Source organism: Rhinolophus sinicus, linkage group LG05, assembly GCF_036562045.2.
Source record: "Rhinolophus sinicus isolate RSC01 linkage group LG05, ASM3656204v1, whole genome shotgun sequence".
Lineage (NCBI taxonomy): Eukaryota > Metazoa > Chordata > Mammalia > Chiroptera > Rhinolophidae > Rhinolophus > Rhinolophus sinicus.
In genome coordinates, this window is record NC_133755.1 from 91,213,980 (window position 1) to 91,235,446 (window position 21,467).

At 42.1% G+C, this 21,467-nt stretch overlaps 1 protein-coding gene across 1 annotated transcript in view; it reads left to right on the forward strand.

Moving 5' to 3' along the window:
- The first annotated feature begins 6,850 nt into the window (after positions 1-6,850).
- SPATS1 (spermatogenesis associated serine rich 1) overlaps positions 6,851-21,467 on the forward strand; it is a 31,342-nt gene continuing 16,725 nt past the window's right edge. Inside the window, exons 1-3 of the mRNA XM_019734589.2 lie at positions 6,851-7,269; positions 7,615-7,722; positions 14,793-14,940. Of these exons, the coding sequence (XP_019590148.2) occupies positions 7,623-7,722; positions 14,793-14,940 (248 nt within the window). The 5' untranslated portion in view covers positions 6,851-7,269; positions 7,615-7,622. The remainder of the gene's footprint in view (positions 7,270-7,614; positions 7,723-14,792; positions 14,941-21,467) is intronic.

The window sequence follows — 21,467 nt, forward strand, 5'->3', positions numbered from 1 at the left end:
TCCAGCACTGCTCCAGAAAGTGGCACGAATGATGGGATAAGTGTGTTCGAAGCGAGGGGGAGTATTTTGAGGAAGATTAATGGCAATATGTCCTTTACTGTAATAAAGTTTTTAAAGTTTAAACATTCACTGTATTGTTTGATCACACCTCATATGTCATTGGAGCAAAATTAAAAAGGTGGCTAATGTGAGATCTAAGGATAGAACTACTGAACAGGTATTGCACCACTAACCACTAGCTGGGATGCTCCCTACCTTTAAAAAGTCATTAGTACAGGGAACCAGCCCTCCAAAGTACAGATGCCTGCTGTATGCTGGGCTCTCTAAGGTCTTGTGACCTTGGGAAAGTTACTTAATCTCTCCAGGCTGAGATTTGGAGATAATGGAAATAATAATAGTACCTATCCCATAGGATTGTCATGAGTAAGAGTGGGATTTTGGCACAGAGTAAAGCCCTCCATACATTAATGTCGATAACTGCTGCCATTTTGTAATAAGAACTGATATATGGTATTCAGTAGCAAATTGACATATTTGTATCTTGTGTTTCTGAGCCTAGATATTTAATAAAGGCAGGAGTCCCACCAAACACCTGACCAAGTCCTGAACTTTCATTGACAATACTCTGACCAGAAAGCAGTCCACCCAAGTTTGGGTACCTTCTTCCTCAGCGGACATCAGCCAACCTGTTGGCTTTTGTTTTTCCTTTTCTCTTTTTCTCAGGGAAGTCTGTTTATTCTTATGCTTGGGAGTGGAAAAAGGTGGAGGGGGATTTGAAGGAGCAGATGGCGGAGCTCAGTAAGATGCCCCATCTTACCATCAGCTTAGGCTGTGGTAGTATGATTTTCTAGTTGGCTTTTCCACCATGAGCTACGTGACCTGACCCCTCTGCAACACCTATAGTTTGTAAAATAGATTACATGACCTTTATCATGACTGCAGCTGTTTTTTTCTTTTCTTTTCTTTTTTTAAAGAATTTATCGGGGAAGGGGAAAAGGACTTTATTGGGGAACAGTGTGTACTTCCAGGCCTTTTTTCCAAGTCAAGTTGTTGTCCTTTCAATCTTAGTTGTGGAGGGTGCCGTTCAGCTTCAAGTTGTTGTCCTTTCAGTCTTAGTTGTGGAGGGCGCAGCTCAGCTCCAGGTCCAAGTTGCGGTTGCTAGTTGCAGGGGGCGCAGCCCACCATCCCTTGCGGGAGTCGAACCGGCAACCTTGTGGTTGAGAGGATGCACTCCAACCAACTGAGCCATCCGGGGGCTCAGCGGCAGCTCAGCTCAAAGTGCTGTGTTCAATCTTAGTTGCAGGGGGCAGAGCCCACCATCCCTTGCGGGACTCGAGGAATTGAACTGACAACCTTGTGGTTAAGAGCCCACTGGCCCATGTGGGAATTGAACCGGCAGCCTTCGGAGTTAGGAGCATGGAGCTCTAACCGCCTGAGCCACTGGCCGGCCCCTGTTTTTTTTTTTAAGCCAGGTTGGTCTCTGAACACTAACTTGCATTTATTTCCTTATCTGCTGTATACATTTGCTCCAGTTCTGTCTTGCATTCTCCTTTTCCAGGAAAGAATTTACCAGATCAATGGGCATGACCCAACCCCTTACCCAAAGGCCTCTAATCCAGCTCTTCAACAACCTGCAAAAATGAAAGTTGCTTTTATTGCTTTCTCTCCTTGCCCTTTACCCAAGAGAATAGGCCAAATGCTGTTCATTTCCTCTTGCAGCAGATTTGAGTTTGTACTTCATTATGATATAAGTCACTTGGAGGAGGAAATGCTCTTAACAAAAGTACACACTTATTGGCTTCTTAAGATCTGCGTTTCATTCTAAGTGCTTTAATGTATTTATTCATTAATCTGCTCAGTCACCTCTGAGGTGGGTGCTGTATTCATCTCCCTTTACAGGTGAGGACACTGAGTCTCATAGAGGCTAACTTGCCCAGGGATACACAGATGGTAAGTGGACCTGGCAAGATCTGCACTCAGGGAGTCTGGCTCTGAAGCCTGCACTTAAACCCTCTATGTCATTGTCACAGTATTGGCTGGTTTGAAGGTTATCATAACATTTATTTACTTATTTTTTTCTGGAAAAGTTACAGATATTCAGCAATGTTCAGAGATTTGGCAGACTCTTCATAGGCCCCAGGAAGAATCTGGCCCTCCACTGATAAATATTCTCTTAGAATATGGATTACTTAATGTCTCTTTGTCCCCAACTTTGAGCCCAGGGACCTATTCCAGGCAACAAGAAAAGTCCATTCAATTTCCTATTATTATGCCAACATCTCTCCACTCTCAGTTTGGCTGAAATCAAATTAACCATTTCCCTTGTCACCCCCTCTTTCCTCACTAATTCACACAGAGACTAATGTACAATTAGATCCATCTTTCGCGATCTGGCGTCCTCTACCCACAGGTGTTGGAGTGTCTTTGCCTTCTTCCTTTGTTGGTTGGCATCTCATAAGGCACTTCCACTCAGTCCTGCTCAGACAGTGGGCTTCCCATCTTATCAGACTAATCCACCTAGAACACTCGGGTTCCAGAAGGAAAGACATGGCACAGTCAAGCTAGGTAATTGCGGAGTGTAATAAAGGGACTCGTAACAAAGGTGCAGGTGGGCTTTAGGGAAGTCAACGAGGGATGGAGCAAAGCCCCAGGTCTGTAACAGTGGGGGGCCACTGTTACCCCTAGGCCTGAGGGGCCAGGGAAGGAAGCAATTACTGGACCTAGAGAGAGATGGCGGAGAAGGCCCTTGACAGGAGCCATGGCCTTAGAGAGAGGAATATCAACTACTGAAGCCCAAAAGGGAAGGAGCTGGGGGAATTAAAACCCTGATTTCACTTCTGTCCTTCCCTCCTGAGAGACACCCTCCAGTGTCTCTCAAGGGAGCTGGGGAATGCAGTCCATACAGGTCAGCCTCCTGGATACAGATCAGGGTGGGGAGAGTGGGGAGTGAACCTGGAGGGGCAAAGGGAAGATATAAAGGTACACAGATATACCACTTTTGCCTGATCTTTCTTCTCCTGAGGGATTTGCAATGACTTCCCATTCCATATTGGATCAAATTCAGCCTTCTCCCTTCAAAATCCATAGGGAACAGGCATTGCACTCACGTACTCATACACTGTTATCCTCACTCTGTGAGTCTATTTTATACATTGTGTATGTTACTGAAATCTTAGTCGTGTATTTATGTTACTCTGATATCCTAGCCAAGGGGAGATTGTTGTGCTTCTGGGGATGGGATGAACATCATCCAGGCCTTTCCTGGGCAGTCTGGCAGCATAGGATGGGAGTGGCAATTGCCTGGTTGGTACTGAGATAGCAAATGGACCCCTTTGCTGCTGAGAGCACATGCTGAGAAGGCTCTGGTACAGTGGTAAGAGCCCAGGCTCTGAATCTATAGAGACCGGGTTTAAACTCCAAGTTTGCCAGTTACTAATTGGACTGTATGTCACCCCTCTGAGCCTGTCTTTTGTCATCTGTAAAATGGGGAGGATTCTTAAAGCACCTTAAGGTTGTAAGGATTAAATGTGATAATACATGTAAAGAGATTGGTATAGCATAGGCCCTCAACTGGGGCAAGTGACTTATTTTTACCCACCTTTGGAAACCTGCCCCTAGCGCAGTGCCTGGCACATAAGAAGTGCACGATAACCTTCCTGTCCTGAGCTGGGGGCAAGGCCCTTTGAGGATTTGGAGGCAGGTGAGTTCTGAGATAGCTAACGCTTCCTCTCCACACCTTTGCCAGACCCCCTCTGCCTAGCACTGATGGTTTTCAAAGGCTACCTTGCGTCAGGAATCCACTCAACACCCATTTCCCCAGCGCCCTCTTGATATGAGGCCCTATAATGCCTCACCCTGTAGGCTACAGTGGAGAATCCTGTCACATTTCCTTCCCTTGCCCTGGTGTACACTGCCCTCTGGTGTGTACTTACGGGACAAGCACGTTCAATGAGAGTTTTGTGGTGACTTTATTTTGACATTGGGGAAGAAAGGCTCCCTTATAGGGGCTGTTTTGCAGTGGTGTGTGTGTGTGTGTGTGTGTGTGTGTGTGTGTGTGTGTGTGTGTAGAAATAGTGTTTAAGACACCCTCCATTTAACTTGCAACTCCTGAGGTTTACCAAACACATGAGGCTTTTTACCAATGTCCCTGGCCATCAAATAATGCCATCCTTCTGGGCTCAAGTTTCTTTCTATGGTAGGCAATTTGTGTTTGGCCAAGACCCAAAAGGAGCAGGATCAAGTTGATATCACTTCCCTTCTGCTGTCTGGTTTCCTCTGATTCCTGGGTACCTAATTCTTAGCACTGTCCCAGCTGCTTTCATGGGTCTGCCGTTGCAGGCGACAGTCGAGCCAAGAGAGACCCTGCAACAGCAGGCCCGGTCCACTTGCTTCCGCCGCCCTGCCTCTTGTCTGTTGCCCCTTCTCAGAGCAGAGCTCTGGGTCAGTGAACGCAAAGTGGGGCTCCACAGGCTGGAGGGAGCCAAAGGGGGCTAGAGTCCAGCACACCTTCTGCTGGTCCTGCCATGGATTCTGCTAGAAGTATATGCCTTTAACCGTTAGGTTGAATCATGAAATTGACGATATACAATCTTTGTTGACCTACAAAAACAACCATTTCATACAGTTTAATGTAATGCTTAGGCTCATACACCCTGTAAGTGCTAGTGGTGGCCCTGGAGTCCCAAGTTCCCTGGGTCATTCAGATCCAGGCTCATGGCACATCAAGATCAGGGACTGTTGAGCTGCAAGGAGGTTCCCCAAGGCACTAGAGAAGGTCGAGTTGACCTCAGGGGCCTGGGACTGGCCCCACTCCCCATGTGTGGTCCTTCTGTTCTTGCATGGATTCTGTGGTGACCTCTAGGCCAGACTTGGTTTGGGGTGTGCAACCAAGGGAGGAGCCACCAGCACCACGCCAGGCAGCAAGGGAACCCTGGACAAGTCAACTTAACCCTACAACTTAACTCAATTCTAACAGTGTCTCCCAAAGGATAGTACCCAAGTTAAGGGTTCAATCACACAAGGCTGCTAAACCTCCAGGCCGGGTGCAGGAGGCATGTAAGACTTGCCCAAGGGATGAAAGCAAAGTGGCCTGGAAAGTTTTAAAGCTGCTGCCTAATAAGAGGTTTATGAATCGCATGTCACAGGACTTACTGAGAGTGAATTTTTTTATTAAATCAACCATTTTTCTAATTTTTTTTAAATTGGGGAATATTGGGGAACAGTGTGTTTCTCCAGGGCCCATCAGCTCCAAGTCATTGTCCTTCACTCTAGTTGTGGAGGGCACAGCTCACTGGCCCATGTGGAAATCAAACCGGCAGCCCTGTTGTTCAGAGCTCGCACTCTAACCAACTGAGCCATCCGGCCGCCCTGAGAGTGAGAGAATTTTGACTCTGGGATTCACCCTCTATCCTGTAATCCCCGGACTAACAGATAGATCTTGGTGTCCTGGAACCTGGTGGTGCAGGTTGGGGACCTGGTGTCTTTCCTCCCAAGAGGATGCAAACAGGAGAGGGAGGGTCTCAGTTCAGGGCATTTTAACATCCATCCATCCATCCATCCATCCATCCATCCATCCATCCATCCATTTAGTCATTCATTAAACAAATGGTTATTGAGCACTTTTATGTGCCAGGCACCACACTGGGTACTTGGTGGATAGCAGTGAACAAAACAGACAAAAATCTCTGCCTTCCTGGCATTGCAGCATTGTGGGTCAGGCCATTAATAACTATGCTGTTGCCCAGCTAATATTTCTATTACAAAGCTGGTACCTCTCCTACCATGGGATAATTAAACAGATAAAATGTGTTTTTCTTAAACTTTATTAAGAGGAAATGCCCAGGATATAATGAGAGAAAATTGCATATGTAGTTTAGCTCCCATGATGTTAACATATATGTGCATACAAAAATGTGCAGGTGGGAAATAGCCTCTAAACATTAGTAGTGGTGTGGCAGACTGTATTTTCGAGGATGGCCACAACAAGATCACTCATCCTCTAGGCTCTTCATACAGTGTGACCTTGATTCTCCCATTGAGACGTATAGTCAAGGTCTCCTCTCCCTGCATCCAAGACAATACAGCGTCTGCCTGTTCCTCCTGGCATGCTCCTATTTGGAATGCCAGACTCTGTGAGGAAGCACGTGGGAAAGCCACGTGTAGGTGATTTGGCCAAAGCTCCAGCTAAGGTCCTAGCTGATAGCCAACGCAAGTCACCAGACATATGAATGAGGAGGCTCCAGCCACCTTCTGACTGCAGCCGTGTGAGAGATCCCCAGCATGAACAGCCTAGTGTAGCCTAGCCAACCTCCAGAATCAGGAGACAATAATGAGAGTTGTGTACAGTCACAGAGTTTGGGCGTGATTTTTTTATACAGCCATAGATATCCAAAGGAAGTGGTTTACCTGGATTGTGGGTCTATGGGTATTAACACTATTTTTCTATATTTTCCAAGATTTCTACAATGCCCATTTATTTTATAATCAGTAAAAAAATTGTTATTAAAAAGAAAAACATGGTCTAAATTTTTTTTTTGCTTCACCTAAGGAGAAATTAGATCTGAATTTGAATTGAGGGGCTTAAACTAGACTGGGCGAAAAGCTTTCCCTACTATCCTGATTAGATGCTGGAAAAGATTAGTAAAATAAATTCAAGTTGGTATGATGGAAAGAGTGGTAGACTTGGAGTGAGTAAATTTGGAAATGAGTCTCAGTTTTCTGGGTGACCTTGCCCAAACCCTTGCTCAAATTCAGCTTTCTATTTTGAAAACTGCAGCTGGCTGCTTAAGGAAGATAAAACATCCACCAGGGCTCCTGGCCTAGAAAAAGCGCTTTGTGAGTGGGAGGTAATCCTGTCTAATCAATCCCAATTATAAGCGGGCATCTGCAAATGTGGAAGGCTCATCCTTCACTGCTGTCAGAGACTGCAGCTCTAATAATGAAAATTGCTCGGAGAAGAGCCCAACTGCTAAAAAAGAAATCCAGAAACTCTGGGCAACTTTTCCAGTGGTCATTTGCCCACGACGCTCTGCGGGGGCTGGAGCCTCTAGCTCTGGCGCTCTCAGAAGACTCCATCGCGTGCAGGAAACCAGAGAGCCCTAGGATGCAGAGGGAGGAGGACCCGGAAGCCCCGCGGGTGGGAAGCGGCGTGGCCGCGCGTTGCTGGGGCGAGTGTCCGGGCAACCCTGGAACGCGACTTCGCTGGAGGAGCAGACGGCGGCCGCGTCCCTCTGGCCCTTGGCTCTCGGCTCCTCGCCTGGTTGCCAGTTGGTGCGTTGATCTCGCCGGAGGCCCTTCCAGCGTAGAGCTGGGCCACCCCTGTGGGGAATGGGGCGGAAGACCCAGAGCGGGAAAGGGAAGGAGCACCTGGGGGAGAGGGGCGAGGCCGTGGGTTCTGCTCCCGCCCAGGGACAGAACCCCTCGGAGCTCTGCGGGCATCCAATCCAAGACACGCCCCTTAGAGGGACCCGGGGAAGCTCTGATTAAGAGGCCAACCCTGCCCTCTTGAATTTCAATGGCTTGTGAAGTTTGTTTGTTTTGATTGCTACCTTTCTTACAAAGGTCTTTTCTTTGTCTCTGGGTTGCTTTTAATATTTAAAATCAACACGTGCATAGAAGAGTCCATGTTCACGGGAAATAGTCCGCGGGGCTGTCCTCTTCCCTCCATCTCCAGAGCGACCTGCAGCGGAGAGCTGGAGAAGGTTCAAGAGAAAGGAGCCCACGGTATGACCAGGGTGGTGAGAAGATACAGTTGCGTTTAAGGAACCAGGAAGGCTGGGTGTGGATTTGGTCGCCATATCCAAGTTTACTAGGGCCAAGAGGCACCGTTTGAAATTTAAAAGGAGGCTAGTGTGGGTGTGTGTGCATGTGCGTGTGTATGTGTGTGTGTGTGTGTGTGTGTGTGTGTGTGTATGTTACTTGAAGATTAGCTTATGTCTGTACGAGTATTAACCCAAGATCTGATAAGGCAGAGAACAGCGTCAAAGCAGAGTCTCTTACTTTACCTCCCTGGATCTCACAACAGCCCAACGGGTATATTACATATGAATAAAGAGAGCGATAGGTTTGACCTGCCCAGTGCTTCAGTCAATAAATGGTGAAGCTGGGATTTGACATAAGTCTTCTGGTTTCCAAAGTCTGTTCCCTTTCTTTTTTTTCTCTCTCATATATTAGTAGATTTGTGGCACTGTTTATTGGATGGGACAGGTCAAGTGGAAATTATGACCACTTTAGGGAAAGGTTTAATTAGATAATGGATGGTAGCTCTGTAATTGTTTCTTAAGGCTGAGGATGTTTGGGGGCACGTTTGTCTTGAGAGAACAGTGTCATGAAGCAGAACAGCCACAGTCTCAGAAAATCTCAGAGTGAGTAGATGTCCAGGTTGGCATTTACCTGTTATAGGTGAGTGGCCTGTGTGCTGCAGATGTTACCACAAAAGGTCTGCTTGCCTGCGGGCATCCAAGCCAAAAGAAAACAGGAGCAGGCGTTCACAGGAAAGAAAGTAAACGTTTACTTAAGGAGTTAGCACTAAGCCCAGAGATACAGGTGAGTTAGTGCTTTCAAAAACCTGGCTCTGCGATGGCCTCTATAAAGGCTATCAAAAGAAAAAATCATTAATCGTGGTTTCTATGGGAGTTGGGGCTGGGGGCTCTGTTGATTGGTGGGGGCTAAGGCAGTTGATCATGTGATCATTGCTTCAGGTTCTGGCGTTAGTCATGGCGCCGTTTGGTCTGGTTTCCAGAGGATGTGGTCTGTGGGGCCGTTCCACGTTCCTGAGTCTGGAGCTGAAACATCACCGAGGCCAAGGTGTTATCTCTATTTTATTAAAATCTAATTCTAGTTTGAGGTTTAGTTATTATATCTTAGTCATGGTTGATAGACCTGAAGCTTTATTCTTAAATGAATTTGGTGTTGACCAGAACCTAATGTCCCAAAGGCTTACTGATTAAAAGGAGTGGACATACAGTATAAGCACAGGTAGGAGCGTCTGGGGAAAGAATGCAAGTGAGTCGTAGCTCTATCCGGCTAAACCAAGCTGGCTTGGGTTAAAGCAGAATGCATGCTAGATACGTGACGTTCATGTGCGGTTACACAAAAGGGATTATAAAATGTTCTGTCTCTGCTCCATCAGCTCTTAGCTTGGTCCCTGCTCTTTTGTATTCCAGGTCTGGATCTACTCCTTCCTAAGCGTGGGGAGAGGAGGGAGGTGTGACTTACCATACCTATCTATAAGCAGGGCCAGGAGAGAAGGAGGAGTTAGAACCGTTAGTTGCCCAACATGCAATTAGGTCAGCAAGGTGAAGAAGGTTCTGGAAGACTAAGCTCCAGACCTTTCTGCAGTTTCCAGGTTGATCTGGGTTAAGGAGGGAGCTGCTATTTTAAGGCTGGGTTAGAGGGGCTCGTGTTTCTGAGTTAGGAGTAGCAGGAGAGCCTGGCCCTTGAGGTCCCCAGACCACATTAACCAAAGATCCGTGGCTTCCTTTTCTGCTCTGTAGGTGTGTCCTCAGAGACCACACCTGAGCTCAGCTTAACATGGAGTCCACAGGGTTCTGGAAGGAAGGGCTCCAGAAACCAGTTGAAGATCAATGCACAGCTATAGGGTGTATATGCGTTTTTCCAGCAGAGAGGTCCCATTGCTTCCTTACCTTTCAGGGGAGTCTGTGATCCAAAAAAGGCTTAAAAATCACCATCCTAGATCCTTAGATGGTTGAGCAGATAAGCAGAGGTGGGAAACTGGATGTTTAGTTAAAGGGTATCCACATTAAGCTAACTTGGCTTCATGTGTTGTCTACTTCCTGCCAGGCAGTGCTATTGTGTAAACCAGCTGAGATGACAAGCGTGAAAAATGCCTTGGTTATGTAAGGTTGTTATTCCTGTCTAAAGAAATGGAAATAATTATCATGGATTCTACAGATGGTAACAAAGAAACAGAATTTCTTCTAAACTCTCTTTGCCCCCAAATTCCTTTCTAGTCACCAGAACCTTCTCTTGGTCCTTTTGGTCGTATCACCTTTCCTTATCTCAGTGTTTTAGTGACTTGTTAGAATTTCCTATCTTATGGCTTACTGGACATTTATTGCATTTATTTAACAATGATGATAAATGGTGACCCTTTCAAGAATGATGTACCTGAGCTTATGTGTTCCTCTCCACAGCCTAGTGAGCTAGAGCGGTGCGGTGGGCATTGGGAGCAGGGCTTGGAGGGGTAATTGACTTGCTTAAAGTTACTTGATGTCTGCACGATGGGAATATCAGTATCAGAGTAGAAGCGTTCAGATTTGCAATTCCAGCACTCTTCTCCTACCTGAGCAGATGTTGGAGAGGCAGTTTGAGGCCATGTTTGTGTCTCCAGGTTGTGTATGGGGCTGAGTTACTTCTAGAACGATCCTATAGTTGGTTGGATCTGAGAATGTGATGTCTGCCAGTTTAACAGAGAGACTACTCTTGTTGTCCTTGTCAGTCAGATAAGACTTTCCTGTTACCCAGCAGTGACAGGCCACTTTCTAGAGCGTTGCCAACACAAAACTTCTTAAGCAAACAAGGAAATATGCTAAATCTGTATATGTGATTTTACTGCTCGCTGCTCAGGATTATGTAATACACTTAAATTTTGCCCCTAAAATTAAAAAAGAAAACCCAAAAACTTGTGAAGAGGCCCCCTCTGATACCATCCATAACAACCAATTCTGGCTTTGGTGAACTCTCAAGTCCTTTAGTGGCAAATAATACAATTTAAATGTTTACAGTCTATGAAAAGGCAGCCTCTTTTAAAAACGGTGGGAAAATATTATCCAAAGTCAATGCTATAATAAATAACTCAGAACTTACATATGAGAACCAATGTAGAAGATATCTCTGCCCTTGGTCTGATTTATTCTCTACATGTATGGGTCTTTTCTGCATCCTTATACGTAAATTTTATATTTTTTATATGGGTATATTTCTAGAAGTAGAACCATTGGATCAAAAGTGTACTTCTTATAGGCTTCGGAAGACACATATGTGCAAACTACTCTTCAATAAAATGGAGACATGTCCACCAGTAATGTATGAGAATGCTATACCGCTAAGCTGGGCCAAACTTGGGTATTTGCAAACTGAAAGCAAATAATGGTGTCTCATTTTAAATTCAGCTCTTCGATTAGTAGGAAAGATTAACTTTTTTTGCAAATGTACATTGGCTATTTTTATGTGTGTTTTTTTTAATGAATTGCCTAGTCATGTCTTTTGCTCATTTTTTTCTACTTGAGTATTTATTTTCATCTTATAAATTTATAAAAACTCATAATTTGTCATGACTACTATTTTTCTTACCATGTGTTATAAATTTCCCCCTGTTTATAGTTTGCTATAGAAGTTTTAAATGTATGTTTCCAAGTTTATTCATCTTTTCCTTTATTTTGCCTGTATTTGATATCTTTCTAAGAAATAATTTCCCCACTTTAAGATTATATAAACATTCACTTATCATTTTTTAGGTACATCTTTTATTTTAAGTTTTACATTCAAATCTATAATTTATCTGGAATTTATTTTGGGATAAGAGAGATTTAATTTTATTTTGATTCTAAATGGTTAATTAGTTGTTGTAGCAATTTTCTTTTTATGATAAATGGTGACCCTTTCAAGAATAATCCATTCATTCTTCACTGAGATAAAATGCCACCATTATCATATACAATTTTATTCTATCTACATTTTCTATTTTGTTCTGTTGATTTATCTGTCAGGGTTTGTATCAATACCATCTTGATTACTGTAACATAAAACTACATTTTATAAATTATACTCCATAGCTCTGTTACCTTGAACAAGTTATTTGACATTTCTTGTACTCAATTTTTTTTACATGTAATGTAAAGTTATTTCTATTTTATTTGTAATTATGACCTCCTTTTCATTTCTCATACTGTTTACTTGTGTTTAAAATCTTTTTCTTGAACTTTGCTTGTCCCCTTGTTAATTTTTTTCCACGAAGCCATAATTCTGATAATTCTTTTTATTTCATTCATTTCTTTTATGATTTCCTTCTTTACCATTTTTTGGGGGTTTATTCTTTTTTCCTTACTTCTTGAATTGAAAGCCTACTTCATTAATTTTGGGATTTTTTTTTTTTTTTTTTACACTTTAGCCCATCAATTCTAAGATGAACATTTTTCACAGTTTGCATCTGTGAAGTTGGATTGGTCTTACCAGTGCTGTGGGCCCAGCGGCAGGTGTGAAGTAGTTGTCATAAACTTTGCTGTATGAGTACTGAATAATGCAGAAGGTGTGTCTGTGGTTTGGAAGAAAACTCCAGAGGCAATAGAGGAGCAATTAGTAATGCTACATCACCCTGTTGCACTGAGATCAGTTTAGGTGGAAAATGTGGGCATCAGTGATTGAGTTGAAAAGTGAGTTAGTAATCAAACTTTCTTATGTAAGGTTGAAGAATGCCTTAATTTATTTTGCTTATGTTTTTTTCCTTTAAATATGCACACGAGTGATATAGGCTTACAATCTCTAAGTTTAAAGGTGCTTCAATAAGTATAAAGTAAAAAATTCTAAGTGATAAAGCATGTGTTATAGTTTAATTGGCAGCTTTTGTTCTTTGTGGTGCATAGAATAATAATGTTATTACAATGGATGGTGTCTTATATTCAGTGAAATACAGTATATGCATTTAACGCTCTAGTTTCTAATCACTGCTTTAGTTGATCCCACAAGTTATGATATATAGTACTTATGTCATTGATGATTAAGCACTTCATGCTTTCCATTACGATTTCTCCTTTTATATGAAATATTTACAAGTGTGGTTTGAGTTTCCAAGCATATGGACTTTTTTTTTTTTGGCTGTCTTTTTATTGTTGACTTGTGATTGTGTTGCATTGTGGTTAGAGAGTGTGGACTGTGTTATATATGTTGATGCTACTTTTGTGGCTCAAAGGGTGGTTAGTCCTTTGGGGGTTGGGGACCTGTGCTCTCCTCTTCACAGCTCTGCCCCTTTCTTGCCCCTCTGCTGGGCTCCACTCCATCTCAACTACTCACACCTCAAGCAATCAATTGATCTTCACTGTACCGGGGGCTGCTCTAGGCCCCACAGCATATTCCCAACAACTCTTCCCACACTTGTCTGGTCCTGAGAATCAATCACCTGAGATGCTTTTTGTTAAACATATGGATTCCCAGGTTTTCCCCAGTAGTTCTGGGTCAGATCTCTGTGATCTGCATGTTATTAAACAAGTGCCCCTAGGTGATTCTCATGACCAGGCAAATTGGGGGACTGCTGTGAAGTTGGGAATCAGGAAGTGGGATGGGATGGAATGCAGTACAGGGATGGAGCTCGACTCCACTCGCAGAAGAAGAAAGTCATTAACAAAATCATGAGCCTAAGAGCTACTGGGGGAGAAGGGCCTTGTTAAAAATGTGGATTTCTGGACCTCACATAGATTCTAATTCAGTGGGTCTGTGATGGGGTTTGGGAATCTGTATGAGTATTTTTAATTCTGATACAGACAGTCCTGATGCCCTACCATGAGAAACACCAGGATGGGGATATTGTGAGGAGACGAAGAAGCTCAACTGGCCTTCAAATTGGGTAGAGACACAGGCAAAGTCCTTGTCAGAGTAAAGGCTTTGGTGATAGGGTTGGGATTTGACAAGAGTATAAAAGATACGATCCACTTGCTATATGAATTTGAGAGGGAGTTCATAAGAAATGAATAAAACATTGTCTAAGTAGCAGTCCCACTGATAGATGATGGGAATTTGCAGACGGCACGTGGTAGATACCATATACACGTGAAGCATGACTCTGTGTAGGTGGAACAACAGTCAGTCAAAAAAGGCACTCAAGTCAGAGAAGTCTGAATCTTATTTCTTGTCATTTTCTTATAACTAGAAGTTACATTGTGTCTATTGAGCTTCTATGCTCTATGCAGTTATGCATAAAGAAATGCACTATCCATTCATCTGACTTTTAAAAAAAGTGAGTGGACAAGGCACACACCTATATAAAATGATGAGAGAACAGACGGTCTTTCACGAAGCAGTAATTGTATAGCAGAACGAAGACACTTCTCTATCTGATGGTCACTGGCTTTTAGGACTCTTTTGCTTGTAATTATGGGGGGTTGGGGAGTTATAATTCTTTTTCATTTATTCACTCGAACACTATTGAACATCGATTTTGTGCCAGGCCTTGTTCTGAGTGCTGCTAAGATGAGTAAGACACAGTCTAGTGGGGAAGACGTGTATGTAAGTGGTGACGACACGACAGTGTGAGGGGAACCCATGGAAGCTTCTGAAGACAGTTCTTTGGGTTGCGATCACCAGCTGTATTCATTGGTCTTTCTACGAACAAATCCTTTGGAAAATCGTATTGAGATGGTCGATACAACATACAGGGATGGGTAGCTCAAGTCAGATCTTATCTCTTTCACTTAGTTCAGAGTCGGCAAATCATGTAAAAGGGCAAGCAGTCTAGCATAGTGCTTAGGATTTTAGACTGTAGTGTCACAAGAACTGTGATCAACTCTGGGCTGAGATGTTGATTTTCTGTGTGCAAGTGGCTTAATCTTCTGACCTTCAGTTTCTTCACCTGTAAAATGGAAGGATAAGTAAACGTACATTTGTGGATGGTTAAGAGAATCAAATAGGAAAATGCGTGTGAGACGTCAACACAATCCCTAGTACATAGTAAATACTCAAAAAACGTTATTTTTTAAAAAAATATTTATGATCTAGGGAACAAGATAGAGTGGAAGCTATTTTCGTTCATGTAATCAAATGGTGATATCTATGTGTTGCAGATACTAAATGCAAGGATTTTCTGGAATCTAAGGGATGCTTTGCCAACACAACATCCTCTGACCAAAGGGTCAGCCCCTCATCTTCTGTTGCAACACTTCTAAATGTCAGTGAGTCTTCAGGCCCCTGCCGATTGTCTGCTCATCTGGAGTAAGTAAGGGTCCAGTGAAGAGCCATAAATGGTGGGGTGAATTCTGACCAGGGAGCCAACAGTCTGAGCAGTAGCTTGACATCTTTGACAAGAACATGGATTCTTGTCTGGGTTCAAATCCCAGCTCTGCCACTTAGCACCTGTGTGAACTTGGGCAAATCATCTCCTTGGGCTTCAGTTTTCACATCTGTAAATGGGGATAACACTCCATAGGATTGTTGTGAGGATTAAATGAGTTAATACATGTAAAGTGATTAGATGACTCCCTGGAATACAGTAAGTTCCGTACAAGTGCTTGCTATTATGAAGTTCAAAAGCAGGTGTGACTAAACTATATTTTTTGGGAATACATACATACGTAGGTAGTAAATCAAAGAGAAGCAAAGAAATGATTACTTTGAGGGTCAGATTCAGGATAGTGGTTACCTCTCTGAAAAAGAAATGACACATGGTTTCTGGGGAGTGAGAAGGGATGGTTAGCCTTGTTTTTTTCTTGTCCTGGATGTTGCCTTTATAATTATTTATAAAGCTGTACTTATGTTTTATGTATTTTTCTGTTTATATTTCTTTTACAGTAAAAGTTTTGACAACCTTTTTCTAATAACTTTTGTTATAATGAAAGTAATTTCAGTTCATTGTAGAAATTTTGAAAATAAAACCAGTATTAAAAATAAAAATCAGGGTGGCTGGTTAGCTCAGTTGGTTAGAGCATTGTGCTAATAACACCAAGGTTGCCGGTTCGTTCCCCGCATGGGCCACGGTGAGCTGCATCCTCCTTAAAAATAAATAAATAAATAAATAAATAAATAAATAAATAAATAAAATAAAAATCACAATAATTCCACCTCTTAGAGAGACAGTGTTAAAGCTTTGATGTTTTTAACATGTATAAGAAAAAAATTTCTATTTCTTTCTTATGCAGATACATACATATTTATTTGATCATATTATATTACTCTTTAAAACCTACTTTTTCCCATTCTGCATTTACCTGTTCTTCCCCTGTTTATCTGTCCATGTCCTTCCCACCCTGGACCCTAAGCTCCTTGAGAGCAGGGACTGTGTTTAGATCCTCAGTGTCTAGAACAGTGCCTGCCACAAAACGTATTCAGATAAATGTTTGTTGAGTCAACAAAGTAGATGAGTACTTCCAAGATTCTTTTGGAATGTTTCCGTTATCCTTGCAATATTTTCTACACAGTTTGTTCAGCAAAACCTTTTGAAAAATATTTAGGAGAGACATTTCATGTCAATGCCAAAATTAACATATTCTGAACTTGATGGGAGGTGGGGCTCTGAGTTATTGCATTTTTGCTGTATCTGCACACAACCAAAGTTCAAAGATATTAGTATACATATGTTTATTTAAAACTGGAGCTCAAGCTATACATGACTTCTGAGTTATTGCACTAGTGTTCTTTATGATTTTTAGAGCATATTGTTTAGCGTGAGACTACAGATCCAGCTTAGATCCTATCTAGGTGTGCTTTAGCATTAAATTCTCCGAAGGTCCATTTCCTTTTAGTTTTCTTTCTTTCTTTCTTTCTTTCTTTCTTTCTTTCTTTCTTTCTTTCTTTCTTTCTTTCTTTCTTTCTTTCTTTCTTTCTTTCTTTCTTTTTTAACTTGATTTATTTTAATAATAATTACTAAAATGTATTGAACACATTTTTCAGTATTTTTAAAAGATTTTTATAAAAATATAGCTAACGTACAATATTATATGATACTAGTTTCAGGTGTACACCATTTATATTCAACATTTATGTACCTAAAGAAGTGATCACCGTGATAAGTCCAGCAACCATCTGACACTGTACCACGCTATCACAATGTTAATAACTATATTCCCCATGCTGTACATTACATCCCCGTGACTTATTTGTTTTATACCTGGAGATTTGAGCTCTTTATTCCCCTTCATTTTCCCCACTCCTTTTTAAAATTTTTCAGTTACAGTTGACATTCAATATTATGTTATATTAATTTCAGGTGTACAGCATAGTGGTTAGATATTTATATAATTTAAGAAGTGATCCCCCCTGCCTAGACTGGTACCCACCTGGCACTATATATAGTTATTACCATATTATTGACTATATTCCCTATGCTTAACTTTACAACCCATGACTATTTTGTAACTACCAATTTGTACTTCTGAATTCCTTCACCTTTTTCACCCTGCCCCCACAAATCTATCCCTTTTTCACCCTGCCCCTCCCATCTATCACCCCGATAAATCTAGTACCCATCTGACACCATATATAGTAATTATAATATTATTGACTGCATTCCTTATGCTGTACCTTACATACCCATGACTACTATGTAGCAACCAATTTGTACTTCTTAATCCCATTCCCTTTTTCACCCATTCCTAACCCTCTCCCATCTGGCAACCATCAAATTTTTCTCTGTATCTGTGAGTTTGTTTCTGTTTTGTTTGTTTGTTTATTTTGTTCTTTAGATTCCACATATAAGCAAAATCACATTGCATCTGTCTTTCTTTGTCTGACATACTCCACTCAGCACAACACCCTCCAGGTTCATCCATGCCTCTATGGATGGCAAGAACCCATTTCCTTCTATGGCCAAGCAATATTCCATTGTATATATTTACCACCTCTTTATCCGTTCTTCCGCTGATGGACATCCAAGCTGCCTCCACATCTTGGCTACTGTAAAGAATGCTGCAATGAACATATGGACGTCCCCTCAAAGTAGCCTTTTGGGTTTCTTCGATAAATACTCAGAAGTGGGATTACTGGGTCGTTCTTTGTTTTGTTATAACCTTTGTTTTAAAGTCTAATTTTTCTGTTATATGTATTGCTACCCCAGCTTTCTTGTTTTGTCTTTGTTTCCATTTTTGTGAAATATCTTTTTCCATCCTTTTACTTTCAGTCTATGTGTGTCTTTCGATCTGAAGTGAGTTTCTTGTAGGCAACACATGTATGAGTCTTGTTTTCTTCTCCATTCAGCCACCCTATCTTTTGATTGGAGCATTTAATCCATTTACATTTAAAGTAATTGTTGATAGATATGTAGTTATTGCCGTTTTATTATTCATATTTTTGATCTTTTTTTTGTCTTAAATAAGTTCCTCTGAGATACCTTATAATACTGATTTGGTGGTGATGAACTCCTTTAGCTTTTTCTTATCTGGGAAGCTCTATCTCTCCTTTGATTCTAAATGATAGCTTTGCTGGGTAAAGTAATCTTAGTTGTATGTCCTTGCTTTTCATCACTTTGACTATTTCATGCCAATCTCTTCTGGCCTTCAAAGTTTCTGTTGAGAAATCATCTGACAGTCTTACGGGAGTTCCCTTGTAGGTAACCAACTGTTTTCTCTTGCTGCTTTTAAGATTCTCTTTTTGTCTTTAACATTTGGCATTTTAATTATGATGTGTTTTGGTGTGGGCCAATTTGGGTTCATCTTGTTTGGGACTGAGCTTCCTCGGCTTGTATATCTATTTCTTTTGCTAAGTTAAGGAAGTTTCCAGTCATTATTTCTCGAAATAGGTTTTCAATTTCTTGCTCTCTGTCTTCTCCTTCTGGTATCCCAGTGAGGTAAATGTTGTATGCCAATTATTATTCCAGAGGCCCCTTAAATTATCCTAATTTTTTAATTCTTTTTTTCTTTTTGCTGTTTTGATTGGGTGTTTTCTGCTACCTTATCTTCTAAATCACTGATTCGATCCTCTGCTTCATTGAATCTACTGCTGATTCCCTCTAATGTATTCTTCATTTCAGTTATTGTATTCTTTATTTATGATTGGTTCTTTTTTATGTTTTCTATCTCCATTTTTATGTTTCCTGTCTCTTTGTTGAAGTTCTCCCTGAGATCATTGAGTATCCTTATAACCAGTGTTTGGAACTCTGTATCTGGTAGATTGCTTGTCTCTATTTTGTTTAGTTATTTTTCTGGAGCTTTGTTCTGTTCTTTCATTTGGGACATGTTTTTTTTTTTTGTCTCCCCATTTTGGCTGCCTCCTTGAGTTTGTTTCTATATATTAGGTAGGGCTGCTATGCCTCCCAGTCTTACTAGAGTGGTCGTAAGTAATAGGTGTCCTGTGGGGCACAGTGGTGCAGTCTCCCTGAGCTGGGTGCTCCAGGTATGTTCCTTGTGTGGGTTGTGTTTGCCCTCCTGTTGTAATTAAGCCTTGGTTGCTGTTTGCTCGTGAATGGGAGGGATTGACTCTTGGACTGCTTGGTTGTGAAGACTGGCCATGACTACAGTGGAGGAACTGTTGTGCAGGGGCTGACCCTACAGAGAAGGATTTGCTTTAGCAGGGCTCTGGTGCCTGCCCAGTGTGCCCTTTGGGTGTGTCATCCTTGGAGATGCCTGGGTGATTCTCCCGTTCAGTCTGAAGCTGGCCACTGGGTGTGCCAACCCCAGGGCCTCCTGAGAGGGGACCTGCTGCAGGCCAAGTTCAGCCATAGCCTGTTCAGGTGCCTGGGGCCACCTGGTGTGAGTCACAAAGTAATTTGCAGATGGCTACCACCCACACTGGGCTTGGAGATGTTACGAACAAAAGCCACCTCTCACTAATGCCTGGCTTAGGGCTGCTCAGCCAGAGGTATGGGACACACCAAAGCCAGATGCTGCTTGTTTGTTTTTTTTGAACTTTTGAGAGATTTTAGGAAAGTCTGCAGTATGATCCAAGACAGGCCGTTTGTACAGAAAAGCCACTGGAAGTGGCTTGGGTGTGCCAAAAGTTGGTTGGGGTGGGGTCTCAGGGAATCACCAGGGTGGGGCAGATGAATGGTGTTAGCCAGGTTGATGAAGACTCAAATATCACCATATCTGTGTCTGCATGCTGGGAAGGGGTAAGTCTCAGCACAGAAACAATGGCTTCTGCCAGCTCCTCTGTTGGAGAAAGCTGCCCACCAGCCCTTGCGCTGGAGCCAGACAACTCAGTTCCTCCCCATATGTCTCTGGCATCTTTTGAGCTGCTGCCCCAGCACTGGAGCTCAGAGTGGGTGAGTCTGTTAGTGAGTAAGTCTGTGCATGGGCCCTTCAAGAGGAGAGCCTGGGGCTGCAGCTGCTTTTGTCTCACTCAGCCACAATCTCAGCTGGTTTTCCCAGCCAGAAGTAATGGCACTGGAACCCTGGGTTGGGGAGCCTAGTGTGGGGCTGAGACCCCTTGCTCCTTTGGGGTGAGGGAACCTTCACAGCCGAGATATCCCTTGAGTTTTTCTTTTTTTTAAAAGTTTATTGAGGTGACAATTGTTAGTAAAATTACATAGATTTCAGGTGTACAATTCTGTATTACATCTATAAATCCCATTGTGTGTTCACCACCCAGAGTCAGTTCTCCTTCCATCACCATATATTTGATCCCCCTTACCCTCGTCTCCCACCCCCCACCCCCATTACCCTCTGGTAACCACTCAACTATTGTCTGTGTCTATGAGTTTTTGTTTCTCATTTGTTTGCCTTGTTCTTTTGTTGTTTTTGGTTTATATACCACATATCAGTGAAATCATATGGTTCTCTGCTTTTTCTGTCTGACTTATTTCACTTACATTATACTCTCAAGATCCATCCATGTTGTCACAAATGGTCCTATATCATCTTTTCTTACCACCGAATAGTATTCCATTGTGTATATGTACCACAACTTCTTTATCCATTTATCTATCAAAGGACATTTTGGTTGTTTCCATGTCTTGGCCACCGTAAAGAAAGCTGCAATGAACATTGGAGCACACGTGTCTTTATGTATAAATGTTTTCAGATTTTTTGGGTAGATACCCAGAAGAGGGATTGCTGGGTCATATGGTAATTCTATTCGTAATTTTTTGAGGAACCTCCACACTGCCTTCCATAGCGGCTGCACCAGTCTGCATTCCCACCAACAGTGTATGAGGGTTCCTTTTTCTTCACAGCCTCTCCAACACTTGTTACTATTTGTCTCGTTGATGATAGCCATTCTGACTGGGGTGAGGCGATATCTCATTGTGGTTTTTATTTGCATTTCTCTGATGATTAGTGATGTTGAGCATTTTTTCATATGTCTATTTGCCATTTGTATGTCCTCTTTGGAGAAATGTCTCTTCAGGTCGTCTGCCCATTTTTCAATTGGGTTGTTTGTTTTTTTGTTGTTGAGTTGCATGAGTTCCTTGTATATTTTGGATATTGGCCCCTTATCGGAGGCACTGTTTGCAAAAATCTTCTCCCATTCTGTTGGTTGCCTCTTTATTTTGTCGATGGTTTCTTTTGCTGTGCAGAAGCTTTTAAGTTTCATATGGTCCCATTTATTTATTTTAGCTTTTACTTCCCTTGCCTTTGGAGTCAATTTCATAAAATGCTCTTTGAACCCAAGGTCCATAAGTTTGGTACCTATGTTTTCTTCTATGCAGTTTATTGTGTCAGGTCTTATGCTTAAGTCTTTGATCCATTTTGAATTAATTTTGGTACATGATGACAGATGGCAGTCCAGTTTCATTCTTTTGCATGTGGCTATCCAATTCTGCCAGCACCATTTATTGAAGAGGCTGTCTTTTCTCCATTGTATGTTTTATGCTT